Raw genomic sequence first — 20391 nt, forward strand, 5'->3', positions numbered from 1 at the left:
AACGTGCTTCCTCCTCCCCGATAACATCATGCACCATAAATGTTCTTCAAAAAGAAGAATAGCATTGTGATTTCTATTGGGATATTAGCACAGGTGAAATATGATTGGGAATGGCTGAAGAAAGGTTATGATTTCGTTTTTCTGTTCCTCTTTGGTGAAATCCAACATCCATTCCATTCGGTCAGAACAAAAGATGAAATGTTTGTGAGATGAAATGTAGAAATGAATCAAGCATCCTGTGACCATACATCTTACTACAGACATGTTGTACCATGTAAAGTATTTGTTTTTTTTTGTGGTGTAAGATAAGTGTGCTGTTAGTGGGAGAAGTGATCAAAGTTTTGTTCATCACGACAAGAACTTAGGAATACTTCAGAAAATGCAAAATAAACCAGCTTATTTCTACCAATTTAATATATATTAAATCAGATTACATTGCATGTCTATGGTAGTTTATTACACAACTTAAAGTTTCCAACAAGTTATTTGGCCTCAATGGAAAATATTACTAATTAGTATTGAATTGTCTTTGGTTTTGATTTGGGCCTAAATAAAGCTTTCTGGCCTCACCCTGCAGAGGAAAAAAATTCTATTTGGGTTCAAGCCAAATTCAGGCTATGGCATTCTCAAGTTCGTTGAGGCACTCAGCAACGAAGCCTTTCTTTAAATGCACTGTTGAGAACAGAAGTACATTGATTATCACAAAAACGAATAATGTTATTTTCTACAACTGGATACCTAACCTAAATCTCTTTGATGTCCTTAGTTCAAATTATAGGTCCTTTCCCATTTATGAACACCTGAGTACATACATCCCGTACATATGAACAAGCAGTTAGGAGATGGGCAGGTTGTTTGGGTTGCAAACACTTCAGAGGAACAGAACCCTGTAGTAACTTCAGGAGGACCTGTACAGTGCCTATATAAAAAAAATGTTCACACACCCTCTCCCCCTTGGACGTTTTCATTTAGACCTTAAGACATAGGAGCAGAATTAGGCCATTCAGTCCATCGAGTCTGTTCCACCATTCCATCATGGCTGATCCCAGATCCCATTCATCCCCATACACCTGCCTTTTCGCCATATCTTTTGATGCCCTGACTGATCAGGAAACGATCAACTTCCGCCTTAAATATACTCACGGACTTGGCCTCCACCGCAGACTGTGGCAGAGCATTCCACAGATTTACTACTCTCTGGCTAACGGAATTCCTCCTTACCTCTGTTCTGAAAGATCACCCCTCAATGTTGAGCCTAGTCCTCTGGTTCAGGATGCCCCCACCATAGGAAACATCCACCTTATCTAGTCCTTTCAACCTTAAGTAGGGTTCAATGAGATTCCCTCCGCATTCTTCTAAATTCCAGTGAGTACAGGCCCAAAGAAGCCAAATGCTCCTCAAATGTTAACCCCTTCATTCCCGGAATCATCCTTGTGAACCTCCTCTGGACACCCTCCAATGATAAAACATTCGTTCTGAGATATGGGTGCAAAACTGTTGACAATACTCCAAGTGTTGCCTGACTAGTGTCTTATAAAGCCTTAGCATTACCTCCTTGCTTTTCTATTCTATTCCCCTTGAAATAATGGCCAACATTTCATTTGCCGCATTTACCACAGACTCAACTTGTAAATTAACCATCTGGGAGTCTTGCACAAGGTCTCCTGTCCCTCTGCATCTCTGATGTTTGAATTTTCTCCTCATTTAGATATTAGTCCAAACTATTGCTCCTTTTACCAAATTGCATTATTATGCATTTCCCAACAAAATGTTTGATAGTTTTACAACATTGAATCACAGTGGATGTAATTTGTTTTTTTTTGACACTGATCAACAGAAAAATACTCTTATAGTGTCAAAATGAAAACAGATCTCTACAAAGTGAAATAATTACAAATATAAAACAGAAATTAATTGATTGCCTAAGTACTCACCCCCTTTAATATGATCTACTAGATCATCACTGGTACAGCCAATTGGTTTTACAAGTTACATAATTAGTTAAATGGAGATCACTGTGTGCTGTCAAGGTGTTTCAATTGATTGTAGTAATATGCACCTTTATCTGGAAGGTCCATCTGCTGGTGAGTCAGTATCCTGGCAAAGACTACAACATGAAGACAAAATAACACTCCTAGCAACTCTGCGAAAAGGTTTTTGAAAAGCACAAATCAGGAGATGGAAACAACAAAATTTCCAAGTCACTGAATATCCTTTAGAGTACAGTCAAATCAATCATCAAGAATTGGGGAAAAAATGGCACTACTGTAAATCAGCCTGGAGCAGACTGTTCTCAAAAACTAAGTGACTGTGCAAGAAGTTGACAGAGTGAGTGAGACCACCAAGAAGCCTATGACAACTCTAGCAAAGTTACAAGCTTTAGTGGCTGAGATGGGAGAGATTGCACAAACATCATCTGTGGTCTGGGTGCTACACAAGTCACAGCAATTATGGGAGAATGGCAAAGAGCAACCCACTTTTGAAAAAAACTCACATGAAATCTTGGCTAGAGTTTGCCAAAAAGCCTGTGGGCAACTTTGAAATCTGCTGGAAGAAGGGTCTTTGGCCTGATGAAACCAAAATTGAGCTTTTTGGCCTATAGAGTAAACACTATGTTTGGCATAAGCCTCACACCGCACATCATCAAAACACACCATCCCTACCAGGAAGCATGGTGGTGGCTGTACCATGCTGTCGGGATGTTTTACTGCAGCAAGCCCTGGAAGGCTTGTGAAGGTAGAGCGTAAAATAAATACAGCAAAAGGAAAACCTGATGCAGAATGCAAGAGAATTGTGACTTGGGAAATGATTTGTTTTCCAGCAAGGCAATGACCCCAAGTATAAAGCCAACCCTAACACAGGAATGGCTTAAAAACAACAAAGTTAATGACCTGGATTGGCCAAGTCAATCCATTTGAGAATTTGTGACTGGACTTGAAAAGGGCTCTTCATTCAATCTGACAGTGTTCGAGCAGTTTTGGAAAGAAGAATGGGGAATAATTGCACTGTCCAGATGTATAAATCTGATGTCAACTTTGACTCACTCTTGGCCAGGATAGAGTAGAAGTGATGCTGACATATCTTTTGAAAGATTAAGAGTCATTAAACTTCTGAGCCAAAACAATTCAATTGAATGTGCCTCCATTAGTCTTGATATTTTGTCATTCATTTATGGAATAGACATCACTTAGCCCCAAAAGGAAATGCTGGTTATGAAGTAATACTGCATGAGAAGAAAATACAGTGTGATGTTTTTTCCTTCGTTTTGGTGTCAGGAAAAAAAGAAGAAAATTAGATAGATGACTTCAATTTTATACAGTAAGATTTGAATGTTTTCTCCCTCACATAAACTAAATTTGCCTTCATGAAATTTGACATGTAATTGTGTACTTGGAAACATTGCAATTCCTGAAATTAGGCACAAGCTATACAATGTGACAATAATTTGTGATCAAAAACTTCAGTGAATTTGGGAATGTGTCAAAACATGATAATTTTATTGATTTGTAATGTTATAATTCTGTTAAACAGAATGACACAAAAACCTTGAAGAAATGGATGGCTGAAGTGGATGTTTTTTTGAAGGAAGAATGGCCTGCTCTTGGTGATTCAGAAGCACTTGAGAAGCAGCTTGAGCAGTGTACTGTAAGTGAATTAACTCATTATTATTTCTTGTCTTAATGGAAAGTATTGCAGGTTTGAGTATAACAGTTACAAGAGATATCCTAAATTCATTAGGTGGATGGATACTGGAAACTGCACCAGAAATAAAACCATTTTCTTCATAATAATGAAGCTTGGTTCGTGTCAGTTTTGAAAGTTTTCTTAATATTATCTAGTGTCTCCAGGGCATCCAAAATTCTGGGTGTCCTGTTGAAGGGACTCAGCCTGAAAGGTCAACTGTTTATTCACTTCCATACATGCTGAGTTCCTCCAGCATTTTGTGTGCTCAGAGTTCTACTGGCTTTCCACAAACCACATCATTGATAGCAGGTACCTTCAGATGAAAACGTGTTTGAATGACAGATTAGGGCCTGAGTTTTAATCATTTTTTTTACTAATGATACGTGTACTTGACAACATTAAGACCTTTTGTAATATTGTAATCTCTTAAGACACAGACATAAATACATTTTTAAAAGTGATGGCTTTGAGAGGATTCTAACTTGTTCATGTTTTGAAGCTAGACTGTCTGGTTCAAAGCTAAATTGCTGGAAATCTCAGGTTATTTTCTTATTTATTTGCTTACACATTGGGTTGTGAAATTTGAAAACAACAATGTAAATGGTGGTACATACAAAAGATAACAAGGTGTAGTTGCTTTCCAGCTTTGAGGTATTCAATGTCAAGAATGCTGTAGCAATAACATGTTAATAATGTATTTACTTTATTCTTTTGTTGACTGTTTAATAAGGACAGGATATTACATTTTGGAAATATTTTGATGTGCGAAGAAAATCATTTCTATTGTGCATTGATGTGTTTAGAAACTACTCCCCAAAGAATGATAAATGTGTTGATTTTGACTCCCAACTGGTTAAAAGCAGGGAATTTCAAACAATAGAGGAGTTTCATCAGAAGTGGCTCCTGAACTGAATAAAAATTACAAGAGAAGTAAGGTCTACCTAGGGTAAATAGTCAGTAAAAGGATAAAAGAGGCTTCAGTGTGCTATTTAATAAACAGCATATGTTCTTTTAAAAAACATGAATGCTGAAATTTCCATTAGGGCTAATTGAGTCATTATAGATGTTTGCAGTGCGTTCAGTTTTATCTCTTTTAATAGTTATCAATTTTTGTGTATATTACTGTTCAGAGCTAAGTCTTTCAGTCATTGGTCTCATCTTAATGTTTGCCATTTCAAGGAGAATTTGACAGCATGAGTCTACAGTAAATGCAGTGAGCAAATCACAGCTATGAAAGTGATTTTTAGCTCATTGGATAAACACCTCAGCATAAAAGAAAATAGAAAGGATGCAGTTCCTGAAATGTGACTATGAAATTTGACTATTAGAAACTGTTCTTGGGTTGATCCTAAAGGCAAAAACTATAACAAACTTGAGTGTTGCAGGAAGCAGTGAATCCAATACTCAGGAAGAAAAAAGACTTGAAGAAGAAAGTTCAAAGGTTACAACTGTAAGTTGGTTGTTTGTGTAAGTGAATAGAACTATCTTGCAGAATTGAAGTAAGCTATTTTTTTACCGGCAACTTGAAAACCACAAAGGAAATCAAGATATATTTTGATTTTGAAAGCAGTTTATTACTTGAACCTTATTTTAAACAAAGGATTTCTCCACATTGCATTGTGGGATACTATAAAATCTTTACTTTGTGAGACCTGGTCCACATCATTATATGAATACCTATCAAATCTCCCTGCATTTCAATATAGCCATATTTGACAAAAGGCTAGAATGAGATGATTGGATTCATCTTCACTGGTGAAAGTAAAGTAGATGTGATTTTTTTTTTAGCTGACAGGTTGGTGTAGGAAATGAAGTTATCTACTGTCACCAGTACAAAGCCATTTGAGTGGTTGGCAGAATGCTTTGGGAATGGATGTTTGGTGACAATGCTTGAAAAGAATCAAGCGCCTGGAAGAAGATCTAAATCTAGATGTTTACTTTGAAATATATTGAGTTTACTCAAATTTGTTTTAACTTAGCACAAAATTATTTGTATCAGAAGTAGATTGACTCTCCAACTGAAGCATAGCTTTCATAATAGTACAGAGCTTTGTCCCATGTTTCAACTATGGTTACAGGCACAAACACCAGAGAATCTGCAGGTGCTGGAAATCCAAAGTAACACACACAATTTATCAGAGGGTTCTTGGCCGGAAATATAAGCTGTTAACTCTTTTCCTTAGATGCTGCCTGGCCTGCTGAGTTCCTCCAGCATTTTGTGTGTGTTGCTATGGTTACAGGCATTTTGGTAACTGTGACACATTTCCTTTTTAGGCTTTAGTGAATGACATCCAAAGTATCCAGCCCAGCTTAAGTGGTATTAATGAAGTTGGGGAAACCTTGAAAAGCCAAGCTGAGCTTGAATATCTGAGCAAATTACAGACTGAACTTGCTGATCTAAATGGATGTTGGGATAATATTTGTAAACAGGTGAGTGCTCTAGACTTGGAGAATCAAGGTTTTTGAAAATCAAATGAGATGATAATCTTCAGTGTATGATTATTTACCTTCAGTACCTAGAAGAAAATTGGGCAATGTCAAACAGTTTGGTTGCCAGTGCAACATTAAATGAGATTTGTTTGCATTGAAGCATGATGGAGTGTATACTTTCAGGCAAATGTTTCATTTTTGTTGTACAACAGTACTGCTAGGAAAGCATGTAGGTGTTATTTCAGTTGTATTATAATTAATGCAAGTGAAAATGGTGAAAAGGTTCATGATTATTTGAGTGTATGCATCACCTGATCAAGCAATCAATATGAAATAATTCAGTAAATCTGTTGGCTTTGAATCATTGGAAAGATACTGAATTTTAGCCCAAAAATGGAGTGTAGCTTTATGAGTAGTGCATGGAGAAAAGGTAATTTTGGGCAGTGTTTGTCTGAATTAGACATTTCCTATTTGGTTAAGCTTTAACTTTCTACCATGGTCAAGTGGAAAATAAAGTTGATGCTATTAAATTCTATGAAGAGGCATCAACTTTGAGCTAATCAAAGTTTAATGCAAATTCTTTCCCCTCTTTCACTCACTGCCTGATATGATGTTTCTTTTGTGGTCAATTCTAAAGAAAATGTCAATGGAAGAACAGAATGCGATCAGTATGAAAAGCTTCAGCACCTTTTAGTGTATTGATAGATAATTATGTGGACCACATTTATTTTTAAATTTAAAATAATTTCAGAAAAAGAATGGGATAATATGAATTCTTGACTTTTGATGTATCCCGTCAAATTCTTATATTTGATGCAAAGTTCCAATGTTTCTTGTTTTGTCTTATTGTTTACAACTGTTTTATAATAACAAGAGACTTCAATAATAATTTTATTTAGAATTAGTGCACATTGCCAGACTGAAACAACATTTTGGCAATAATAAAGGGCATTTCAGTGTTCAGTTTGCTTTGCTGATTTTCAAAGTAGACAAAAATATCTCTTCCATCTTAAGTGAAGTAGTATCGTAGTTATGTTACTGATAATTAATCCAGAGTTTACATCAAAGGTCTAGAGAGATTAAAGTAAATGGCTTCATGCCAAATTTGAATATGTAATTTCATAAAATAGGCTGAATGGAAAGCTGTTGACAGTACTGTCGACTGTGAAACTATGGGTTGTTTCAGAAATGTATTGGGTACATTAATATCCTCAGGGAAGGAAATGCCCTGTTATTGTCCATTTTCACTCCTGACTGAGAGATAAGTCATCAAACAAAAATTACATTTTGGGGAGATGATGGGACAAAAGAAAAACAAAATCAGCAAGCCAAAAATTCATCTTCTCTTGGTGGCACATAAAGAATCATAACTTGGCAAGTCAGATCTGGCTTGATTTGATATCTATGCTTTAAAATGCCAAACACAATTTCCTCAAGGCATGACATTCAATATATAGATTCTTATAGAGGAGCCAGATTCAGATTGTTTTTGCAAAGTATCGTTAATGGCCAAAAAGTGATAAACAGTGCTCTTTCCAACTGGTTTATTTAATCATGTAAACCTGGTTGTGAGAAATTATGTATTCCAAGTAATAACATTTATATGAGTACATTTTGCCAATAGTTTAGTTTATTGCACAGGAGCAGCTCATCTACATCAAAAGGCAATCATTTTGAAGCATTATTTTGTAGCCTTGTGGATGAAATAAATCATTATGCTTCTGTATGCAGATTTCAAATCAAACTTTTAAGATTTTCAGAACTAAGAATAAAATGACAAAACAATTTAAATTTGAACATGAAAATAATTTTGTATGTTTATCTACCCTACAAACAGTCCAGAATTCTGTATAATATAATCTTACATGGCAAAAACAAAATATCACTAGGCATTCAGACAGATATTTTATGACTGGATGTGTGATTTTTGAAAATTTTGGTCAGTAGAGTGCTAGATGCACATCCAATGAACTTTATATATGCAGTCAACAGAGAGATATTCTGGGTCCATATATCCATTCGCTTGTGTTAACTCATGATAATTACCTCTTCTGACACTGCTTCTATAAAGACTGATCTCATGTTTCTTTTACCTTTTCCCAGAAATAAAAACATCTTCCTGCTTGTGCAGACTTATGAAGAATATTGTTTAACTCTTTTTATTCTTTTTGTTTACTTAAAGAGTGCAAGCCTAACAAGGCAATCAGAATAATTGACTCATTATGGGATGGAAAGAGGCTATTCAGCCCATTGGGTCCATGTCAGTTGTAGAGGTATACAGCATGGAAATGGGCCCTTTGGCCCAAATCATCCATGCTGACTGTGTTGTATAGTGAGCAAATACCATCTGCCAGCATTTGGTCCAGTACCCACCGAATCTCTCCTATCCTTGTACTTACGTAGATGGATTTTAAATGTTGCTAATGTCCCTGCCTCAACCACTTCTGGCAGCTCATTCTGAACACACACCATCCTATCCCTGATGCACCTTTTAAATCTCTTGCCTTTCATCTTAAACTGTCCTCTTGACTTCAGCTGAAAAATAAAAAGATTGTGCTTTCATCCTGTCTATCCCTTTATGATATTTATATACAGTATCTCTATCTGGTCACCCCTCAAGCTCCTGTATTGCAGAGAATGAAGTCCCAGTCCATGTAACCTCTCCTTGTAAATCAGGCACCCAAATCCAGGCAATGTCCCAGTAAATAATCTCTGCACTACTTCCAATTTAATAATTTCTTCTCCATAACAGGGTGATAAAAACTATACATAGTGAAAACTCCAAGTGAGGCCTCACCAACATCTTGCATACCTACATCAAAACTCCTATACTCAGAGCTCTGACTGATGAAGGTGAGAGTGCCAAATGCCTTCTTCACCACCCTATCTACTTATGATGCTGCTTTTAGAGAAATATACCCCTGCACTCCCAGGTTCTTCTGTTCTATAATACTCAAGGGCACCATCTTTCATTGTTTAAGTAAGCTGTACCCTGTTTTGATCTACCAAAATGTAATACCTCATATTTATCTGGACTGAAAGCCATTTACCAATCCTCAGCTCACAGTCTGAGCTGATTAAGATACTAATGTAATTTTTCATAACCTTCTTCGCTACCTACAGCACCACCTATTTGACTATCATCTGGGGCTCTTTAAGGACGATACAGTCAGTCCTATTCCATAGTATTTTCCTCAAAGATTTGTAATGTTTTTCTTCCTCAGTCATTTGTCCAATGCATCAATTGTATCTGTTTCCAATACCCTTTCAGACAAGAAATTCTACATCAACTAATTGCATGGAGGAATTGTTTTCCCTCTTATGATGTATTCATCCTGTTCCTTACATCTCCTCTTGGTTTTTCAGGCAACTATATAAGCTCCTCTGATATGTCAATACTTGACAATATGAGTGGTTTCAATTTACCACTCTGGATGGATCTTTCTTTTATTTTGAATATAGTTATGAAATTACCTCTCAACATTCTCTGTTCTCAGACGAACAATTCTTGTTTCACTAGCTGATCTGTGTATCTCAGTATCAATGATCTAAAGTCCCTTGTTCCTTATCCCTGGGTCCTCCTAAATATTGTAAAGGTCCAAGTGAAGCTGCAGATGATGTACCACGAGAGTTGAGGAATTGCATCAGATGATGTGTAACAGTATCAGAAAAGTAATTGTGTAACTGGAAACGGCAATAATATTTAATCATGTCAGAAACAAAGGATGGCTGAGCTTGTTATTTTGCATTTTGACAAATTCTCCAATTTCTACATAAGTATGTACAACACCAGATATTGACAAAATGGCTCCACCAGCAATACCGTCTTCTTTCTTGATCACCAATCTTATGAGTTCACACCATAATACAAAAGAGCAGAATTAGGCCATTCAGCTCATTAAGTCTGCACTGCCATTCCAATATGGCTGATTTCTTATCCCTCTCAACCCCATTCTCCTGCCTGAACCTTCGATGCCCTGACCAATCAAGAACCTATCAGCCTCTGCTTTAAATATACTCAGTGACTTGGCCACCACAGACATACATGGCAATAAATTTCATAGATTCATCACCCTCTGGCTAAAGAAATTCCTCCTCATCTCTGTTTTAAAGGATGTCTCTCTGTTCTGAGGCTGTGCTCTTGGGGTCTAGATTCATTCACGATAGGAAACATCCTCTCCACATCCACTCTATCTAGGATTCAATGAGATACCCCCTCATTCTTCTAAAATCTAGTGAGTACAGGCCCAAAGCCATCAAACACACCTGATACGTTAGCCCTTTTATTCCTGGGTTCATTCTTATGAATCTCCTCTGGACCCTCTGCAATGCCAACACATCACTTTTTAAAAACAAGGGGCCTAAAACTGCCCACAATGCTCCAAGTGTGGCTTGACCAATGTCTTATAAAACCTCAGCATCACATCCTTGCTTTTATATTCTAGTCCTTGTGAAATGAATGCTAACATTGCATTTGCCGTCCATACCACAGACTCAATGACTCAACCACAAATAAACCACTAGGGAATCCTGCACATGGACTCCCAAGTTCTTTGCACCTCTGGTTTTTGAAATTTCTCCCCATTTAGAAAATACTCTGTGCCTTTATTCCTTCTACTGAAGTGCCTGGCCATATATTTCCCTACACTATATTTCCATCTGATACTAATTTGGCCATTCCTCCAACCTGTCTAAGTCCTTTTGCAGACTTCCTGCTTCCTCAATTCTACCTGGCCCTCTATCTATCTTTGATTTATACGCAAACTTGGCCATATAGCTATCAATTCTATCAATCAAATCATTAACATATATCATGAAAAGGAGCAGCCTCAATACCTACCCCAACAAAACACAAGTCACCAGCAGTTAACCAAAAAAGTACCCCTTTATTCTCGCTCTTTCCATCCTGCTAGTCAGCCAATACTCTATCCATGCGAGAGTCTTTCCTGTAATATTATGAGCATGTAGCTTGTTAAGCAGCCTCATTTGTGGCCTTCTGAAAATTCAAGTAAACAATAACCACTGACTACCATTTGTCTACCCTGTTTGTTATTTCCTCAAAGATTTTCAACAGATTTGTTAGGCAAGATTTCCCCTGAAGGTAACCATCTTGACCTTTACCTATTTTATCAAGTGCCTCCAAGTAACCCAAACCTCATCCTTAGTAATGAACTCCAACATCTTCCCAACCACTGAATTTAGGATAACTGGCTTGTAATTTCCTTTCTTCTGCCTTCCTTCCTTCTTGAAGAGTGGAGTGAGGTTTGCAATGTTCCAGTCCCCTGAAAGAATGCCAGAATTTGGTGGTTCTTGAAAGATCTTTCCTAATGCCTCCACGATCACTTCAGCTACCTCTTTCAGAACCCTGGAGTGTAGTTCATCTGGTCCAGGTGACTTACCTACCTTCAAACCTTTCAGCTTCCTAAGCACCTTCTCCCTAATAACAGCAACCACACTCACTTCTGCTCCCTGACACTGGCATACTGCTAGTGTTTTCCACAGTGAAGACTGATGCAAAATACTTGTTAAGTTCATCCGCCATTTCTTTCACCCCATTACTCCCTCTCCAGTGTCATTTTGCTGTAGTCCGATATCCACTCTTGCCTCTCTTTTACTCTTTATATTTCTGAAAAAAAAACTTTTGGCATCCTCTTATATTATTGGCAAGCTTACCTTCATATTTCATCTTTTCTCTCCTTATTGCTTTTTAGTTTCCTTCTGATGCCATTTGAAAACCTCCCAATCCTCTAACTTGCTGTATTATATGTCCTGGCTTTTAAGTTGTTTTTTACTTGTCAGTGCCGGTTACCTCACCCTCCCTTTAAAATACTTCTTCATCTTTGGGTTGTATCTATCCTGCACCTTCTGAATTGCCCCTAGAAATTCCAGCCAGTGATGCCCTGCCAACACCCCTGATAGTGTCCTCTTCCAATCAAATTTGGCCAAATCCTCCTTTCTAATTCCTTTTACTCCACTGTAATATGGATACAACTGACTTTAACTTCTCTCTCTCTCTCTCTCTCTCTCCCTCTCCCTCTCCCTCTCCCTCTCCCTCTCCCTCTGCCTCTCCCTCTCCCTCTCCCTCTCCCTCTCCCTCTCCCTCTCTCTCTCTCCCTCCCTCCCTCCCTCTTGAATTCTATCATATTATGCTTACTGCTTCCTCATCAAATCTGGTTCATTACACAACACCCAATGCAGAACTGCCTTTCCCCTAGTGCGACAAGCTGCTCTAAAAAGCCATATCGTAGGCAAACTACAAATCCTCTCTCTTGGCTTCCAGCACCATCTTTATTTTCCCAATCTATCTGCATATTGAGAATGTATTGTGAACATGAGATGAAAAATCCTTGAAAATGAGTCCATGGCTTGTGGGAACATTTAACGTTGGGGCAACTGAAGTTATCCTCATTGGTTTCAGAGTCTGATGTGTGAGGGTTAATAACTTCCTCAGGACTCACACCACCAGTTATTGCCCCTCAACCATCAGGCTCTTGAAACAAGGGGATAATTTCACTCTGGCTGCTCACCCTATCTCTTGAGAATAGCCTGCAGCCATTCTGAGTCATCCTTGACCCCAACACCTGGGAGGCAACCCACCATTCTGGTGAATTTTTCATGGCCACAGAATCTCCTCTCTATCCCCCTATTGAGTCTCCTATCACTATTGCTCTACCTGAATTTATATCTTTCTGCTGAACCTCCAAGGCAGCCACAGCGCAACTGGCTTGGCTGCTCCTGCTGTGCCCTGATAGATTATCCCTCCTTGCAGAAACAAAGGGTGATACTTGTTGCTGAGGGGTATGGCCATAGGGGAACCCTGAACTGATTGTTTACCACTCTTACTTCTCATGGTGGTCAACCATCTACTATCTGAAGCCTGGCATCTCAGTAAAGCCTCACGTCTGAGGTTTTCAGCCTCCTGCACGGTCCTGAGTACACTCAGCTCCAGCTTCGGTCCATTGACCCTGTCAATCAGAAGCTGAAGTTCCTGCAGATGTAGTCATCAAGGAGACCATTAGGTACCCTGCAATCCCACATCTTACAGAAGGAGAATTCCACTGCTTTAACTCGCATCCTACCTACAACTGTTACACCTTTGACTCTAACCTCTTCAACTTAAGTTCTACACTTAACTAAATGACTCCAAAAGACTCAGCACCTTTAGTCTTTGCCTATTTTTGCCCAAGCCTGATCTCTCTAATGCTGGCTCACTCCATCAATGGCTCTCCCACAAGGTCCACTCTGCTTATACCTCCTTTTTATTGGCTCAAGTATGAAGGGTTCAAAGATTCATTTATTATCAAACTATACATCTCTGAAATTCTTCTTCTCCAGATAGCTGTGAAAGCAGGAAAGAGAAGAATGTGAGCATGATCATCAATCCCCAAATCCCCCTCACCTGCATACACAAAAAAAGCAAAGAAGATCTGGTGGAATACACAGAATATAAAAAAACCATAAGAATGAAAAAAGTCCACAGTCCAAGTCCACATCCAAAGTGCAGAGTAAGACTCATTCCCAATGAGACGTGTTGTTTTCAACTAGCTCCTGCTCTGCAAGATGTCACTCTCTCAATCTCTACTTCAAACAATGTCTCACTCCCAAGGAGACTTGCAGTTTTCAAAAGGCAAGATTTTTCTCTCTCGTTCCCAATTAGACTTGATGTTTAAAAATGTCTCCTGCCCTGCAAGATGTCAATCACTCACTATTTCAGTGACTCACTCCTGATGAGACTTGGCTGCTTTCAAATTGCTCCTGCCCTGCAAGATGTCCTCTCTCATTACTAACTGGACTTGCTGTTTTCAAATGGCTCCCACTCTGGAAGATGTCACTCTCCCATTTGTTACATGACTCACTCCCAACAAGACTTGCTGTTTACAAACTGCTCCCACATTGCAAGATGTCACCCTCTCAACTCATTGCCTAAAACAAATTATTCCATCTGCTGAAATTCCTCATGATATAAATAATAAACTTTTAATTTTTTTTTGTTTTTCAATTTGATTTGCTGTTAGGTGACACTATAAATACTGTTAAACAAAATGCAGCAACATTTTTGGTGAATATTTTGTAAGGTTATTATATTTTATTGGCTGATTTGCATCAATTGCATCTGTCCTTAGATCCAGGATAAATGCTGATGCATAGTTACCTGTAAAATGTACATCAAAGCCAGAAAGGCATTCTAGTGGAAGCTTCCACATTATCACAGAGCTAGAGCGATGAGTTGCCCCTCAGAATGGCTTGTACCCTCTCCTCCATCTGCCAAAGCTCATTTGTCCCACCACAGCACATAATTTACTTCATTTAAGTCCTGAGAAAAGAAGAGAAGAAGGTGTTGAAATTTACTTGGATCGCATGATTATTTGTTTGAATACTGAAACAGATTCCCCTCCACACAAATCCATCTCTCAAACTTGTGCCACACTTGGTAACTTTATTCAATCATAAGAAGCATAAATTTTCATTTACTCTCTGAAAATAAGTGTTTTTTTTTACCTCTGATTCTTTTTTCCAAAGTTTATTTACTGTTTTCACAGATGTTGAACATTTTGACACTTACCACATGCACATAGGTCCTGACTGTTGTGGGTCAATAAGTGACTCAAAAAAAACATATATTCACTTCCAACATGTCCTCTGCAAAGTTGGAAAGGATGGGCATCAATTTCTTATAATATTCTCTGTAATTTCTTCTAAATTGAATGAAGTGGAAATGGTAATGCCAGACTTTTCTTCAACTATTACAAAATAGGCATATTCCAAAAAGAATGCGTTAAAGGGTGGACTGGATAAAACTATGAGTCTCAGAAAGGACCTGTCAGAAATGCAGGAATGGATAGCACAAGCTGAAGAAGAGTATTTGGAAAGAGATTTTGAATATAAAACCCCTGAAGAGCTCAAGAAGGCTGTAGAAGAACTCAAGGTGAGCTAACAAAATTTAGTTTGCATTTTTTGTTTTATGTTTCAGCCATTTGTTGTATTGCATGCATGCACAAGAACATGAGCCTCTGTGGTTTCCACTCTTTTGAATTGTTATTTAATAGAATTGCCCGTAATAAATAGTGCAAGGTTAAAACATGTACTATTATTAAATTATCCTTGCATGTTCTTAGTGAGATTAATTTTGTGAGTTCATAATTCATAATCTTCAATAGTAATAATTTTTTGTCAGTATAAACAGTTTTTATATCTTGAAGCGTTACCTGAACTTTCAACCATGGATTTAATAGTCATATTATCAGTTGAATGATATTCCTGCCGCTGCACTCAGTGGCCAGTTTATTAGGTACACCTGTATACCTACACAAGAGGACAAGAAAATGGTGGATGAACAGAATGAATACTTTTGCATCAGTCTTCACTGTGTAAGGCACTTAGCAGTATGCCAGAAGTTTGAGAGTGTTGGGGTAGAAGTGAGTGAAGTTGCCATTACTCGGGAGAAGCTGCTTGGGAAACTGAAAAGTCTGGAGGTAGATAAGTTACAACTGGGATTCTGAAAGGGGTGGCTGAAGAGATTATGGATGTATTAGTAATGATCTTTCAAGAATCAATGGATTCTGGCATGGATTAGGAGACTAGAAAACTGCAAGTGTCACTCCAATCTTCAAGAAGGCAGAAGAAAGGAAATTAAGGCCAGTTAGTCTGACTTTATATCAAAAGGCATGAAGGGATACCATAAGATAAAGGAACAGTCTGCTTCACCATTTCATCATGGCTGATCCAATTTTCCACTCAGCCCCAATCTCCTGTCTTCTCTCCGTGTCCCTTCACTTCATGCCCTGTCTAATGAAGAATCTGTCAGACTCTGCCTTAAAATTACATAAAGACTTGGCCCCCACAGCTGCCTGTGGCAAAGAATTCGACAGATTCACCACTCTGTGGCTAAAGAAATTCCTCCTCATCGCTGTTCTAAAAGGATGCCCCTCTATTCTGAGGCTGCGTTCTCTGATCTTTAGCTCTCCCACCATACCTTTTCCACATCCACTCTTTCAAGGCCTTTCACCATTTGATGCTTTTCAATGAGGTCACTCCTTGTTCTTCTGAATTCCATGAATACAGTTCCAGAGCCATAAATCCTCTTCATATGACAAGCTGTTTCATCCTGGAATCATTTTCGTGAACCTCCTTTAAACCCCCTCCAGTGTTAGCAAATTCCTTATAAGTAGACCAAACATGCTCACAATGCTCCATTTATAAATTCTCAACATTACATCCTTGCTTTTATATTCTAGTCCTCTTGAAATGAATGCTAACATCACATTTGCCTTCCTCATCCTGCAAATTAACCTTCAGGAATAAGTGTGAAGAAGTTGATTTTGGTAGGTCCAATTTGAAGACAGAAGACATAATATAATAAAAATTGTAAGACTCTTGGCAGTGTGGAGGAATTGAGAGATCTTGAGGTCCATGTCAATAGGACACTCAAAGCTGCTGTGCTGGTTGACAGTGTTGTTTAGAAGGCGTATGGTGTGTTGGTATTCATCAACCGTGGGATTGAGTTCAAGAGTAATGAGGTAATGTTACAGCTGTATAAGACTTTGCTCAGACTCCACTTGGAGTACTGTGTTCAGTTCTGGTCACCTCACCACAGAAAGGATGTGGATACTATAGAGAGAGTGCAGAGAAGATTTACAAGGATGTTGCCTGGATTGGAGGGCGTTCCTTATGAGAATAGGTTGAGTGTACTTGGCCTTTTCTCCTTGGAGCGACGAAGGATGAGAGGTGACCTGATAGAGGTGTATAAGATGATGAGGGGCATTTATCATGTGGATAGCTAGAGGCTTTTTCCCAGGGCTGACATCACTAACATGAGGGGGCGTAGTTTTAAGGTGCTTGGAAATAGGTACTGAGAGGTTGTCAGGGGTAAGTTTTTCAGACAGCGAGTGGTGGGTGCGTGGAATACACTGCTGGCGGTGGAAGCGGATACAATAGGGCCTTTTAAGATCTGCTTAGCTAGGCACTTGGAGCTCAGAAAAATAGAGGGCTATACACTAGGGAAATTCTGGGCAGTCTCTAGAGTAGGTTACATGGTTGTCACAACATTGTGGGTCGAAGGGCCTGTAATGTGCTGTAAATTTCTATGTTCTATGGAAATCCTGCACAAGGACTCCTAAGTCCCTTTGCACCTCAGTTTTTTTGTATTTTCTATCCATTTAGAAAATAGTCAGCCCTTTGATTTCTTTTACCAAAGTGCATGACTGTATACTTCCCGACACTGTATTCCATCTGCCATTCCTTTGCCCTTTCTCCTAATCTGTGTAAGTCCTTCTGCAGTCTTTCTACTTCCCCAAACCTAACTGCTCCTCCATCCATCTTCATATTGTCTGCAAACTTTGCAACAAACCATCAATTCCATCATTGAAATCATTGACAAATAACGTAAAAAGAATCAGTCCCAACACAGACCCCTGCAGAGCACCACTAGTCACTGGCAGTCACTCAGAAAAGGCTCCCTTTATTCCCACTCTTTGCCTCTTGCCAATCAGCCACTGCTTTATCCAAGTTAGAATCTTTCCTTGTAATACATGGGCTCATCACTTGTTAAGCAGCCTCATGTGTGTTACCTTGTCAAAGGCCTTCTGAAAATCCAAGTATACAACATCAACCAATTCTCCTTTGTCTATCCTGTTTGTTATTTCTTTAAAGAATTCCAACAGATTTGTTAAGAAAGATTTTTCCCTTAATGAAACTATGCTGACCACGGCTTTATTTATCATGTGCCTCAAAGTACCTTGAGATCTTAATAATCAACTCCAACATCTTCCCAACCACTGAAGTCAGACTAACTGGCCTGTAGTTTCCTTTCTTCTGCCGCTCTTCCTTCTTAAAGAGTGGGGTGACATTTGCAATTTCACAGTCTTCCAGAACCATTTCAGAATCTTGTAATTCTTGAAAGATCATTAGTAATGCCTCCATAATATCTTCAGCTGCCTCTTTCAGAACCCTGGGGTGTACACCATCTAGTCCAGGTGACTTGTCTACCTTCAGACTTTAGTTGCCCAAGAACCTTCTCTCTAGTTAATGGTAACTTCACACACTTCATGCTCCCTGACACCTGGAACTTCCATCATACTGCTAGTGTCTTCCACAATGAAGACTGATGCAAAATACTTACACAGTCATCTGCTATTTCGTTGTCTCCCATTACTATCTCTCTGACATAATTTTCCAGGGGTCTGATATCCACCCTCGCTTTTCTTTTATACTTTGCTTATCTGAAGAGTTTTTTGGTATCCTCTTTAATACTACTGGCTAGCTTACTTTTGTATTCCATTTTTACCTTCTTAGTATCCTTCTGATGGCTTTTAAAAGCTTCCCAATCCTCTGACTTCCCACAAATGATTTCTCTATTATATGCCCTTTCTTTGGCTTTTATGTCGGCTTTGAAGTGGCTTGTTAGCCATGGTTGTGTCACCTTTCCTTAAGAATACATTTTCCTCTTTGCGATGTATATATCCTGTGCCTTCCAATTTGCTTCCAACAATTCCAGCCATTGCTGCTCTGCCGTCATCCCTGCCCGTGTTCTTTTCCAATCAAATCTGGCCAATTCCTCTCTCATGGCTCTGTAATTCCCTTTACTCCACTGTAATATTGATACATCTGACTTTAGCTTCTCCTTCTCAGATTTCAGGATGAATTCGATCATATTATGATCACTTGCCCTGTTGAGTTCTTTTACCTTAAGCTCTCTGATCATTTCTGGTTCATTGCACTACATTCATTCCAGAATAGATGATCCCTTAGTGGGCCCAACCAGGAACTGTTCTAAAAAGTTGTCTCATAGGCACTGTAGAAATGACCCCTTTTGTAATCCAGCACCAACCTGATGTTCCCAGTCTACCTGCATATTGACGTCCCCCACGACTATTGTAATAGTGCCCTTTTGCCATGCATTTTCTATCTCCCATTGTAATTTGCAGGCCACATCCTTACTACTATTTGGGGGTCTTTTTAAACTTGCATTTCCTTAGTTCTATCCACAACGATTCAACATCTCATGACCCTATGTCACCTCTTTCCAATGATTTGATTTCATTTTTTACCATTAGAACATGTCATTTCAATACAGTGTGTATCCTTGGACATTAAGCTCCCAGCTATCATCTTCCAGCCATGACTCAGTGATGTCTACAACATTATACCAAACTGTAGCTGTGCTGCAATTTCATCTATCTTATTCCATATACTGTGCACATTCATATACAAAACCTTCAGTCCTGTATTCACCCTTTTTGATTTTTCCACCATTTGCATTGCAATTTTGGCCCATCTCCAGCCCCTACTCCTTACATATTACCTCTGTTTGTGAACTAGCTACTTCATCTTCTGCTCTATTATCTGACTTTCCTTCGATACATCTTACATTTAAATATAGGCAGCTCAGGACACTAGTCGCACCATGTTCAACTTTTTGATTCCTAACTTTGTCTGAAGCTTGACCAACATTTGATTGCACAGCCTCTTCACTAACTGTTCCGGCACTCTGGTTCCCATTTCCTGCAATTCTAGATACTGGGAGAAGATGGGAGATTGCAGTTGAGAGGGAAATAAATCAGCCATGATGAACTTGTAGAACAGACTCAATAGGCCAAAAGGCCTAATTCTGCTCCTATATCTTAGGGTCTTAAATGTGATCTTAATGACCTTGACCATGGAATGATAGTTGGTGCTAGACCGGTTAGTTTGAGTGTCTCAGAAACTGCTGATCTCCTGGGATTTTCATGCACAACATCATCTAGAGTTTACGAACAATGGTGTGATAAACCAAAAAAACATCCAGTGAGTGGCAGGGTATGGCTGAGTACCGAAGACCTGTGCAAATCCACTGGTTGGGGCATTTGCTAGAAGTCCGCCTGCTCTACTCGCTTTATACTTATACACCTTTTTAATGGGAGAGGTCAGAGAAGAATGGCCAGAGTGGACAAGCAGACAGGAAGGTGACAGTAACTGACATAACCACGCATTACAACAATGGTGTGCAGAAGAGCATCTTTGGTCGCTCAACATGTCAAACCTTGAAGTGGATGAGTTGCAACAGCAGAAGACCAAGAACATGCACTCAATGGCCCTATTATTGACTCATAAAGTACCTAATACAGGAGGTACTTAATAAAATGGCCAATGAGTGTATTTTGAAAAATCATCCAGATGAACTAGCAGTATTAATATTTTTGCTGTGGCTTGCAATTGTCTTCAATGTTTGCAATCCCTTTGGGAATTCTAATCTATACCTGCCACAGAACTCAAAGTATTTGTCATGTAGATATTTACAGG

At 38.8% G+C, this 20391-nt stretch overlaps 1 protein-coding gene across 10 annotated transcripts in view; it reads left to right on the forward strand.

Moving 5' to 3' along the window:
- The window catches only part of dmd (dystrophin), a 1939431-nt gene that overhangs the window by 795464 nt on the left and 1123576 nt on the right, over positions 1 to 20391 (forward strand). For all 10 annotated transcript variants that reach the window (XM_059968142.1, XM_059968139.1, XM_059968147.1 and 7 more), the window contains 3 exons: positions 3532 to 3645; positions 5959 to 6114; positions 14870 to 15040. In XM_059968142.1, the coding sequence (XP_059824125.1) occupies positions 3532 to 3645; positions 5959 to 6114; positions 14870 to 15040 (441 nt within the window). The remainder of the gene's footprint in view (positions 1 to 3531; positions 3646 to 5958; positions 6115 to 14869; positions 15041 to 20391) is intronic.

This window comes from Hypanus sabinus, chromosome 4 (assembly GCF_030144855.1).
Source record: "Hypanus sabinus isolate sHypSab1 chromosome 4, sHypSab1.hap1, whole genome shotgun sequence".
Classification (NCBI taxonomy): Eukaryota; Metazoa; Chordata; class Chondrichthyes; order Myliobatiformes; family Dasyatidae; genus Hypanus; species Hypanus sabinus.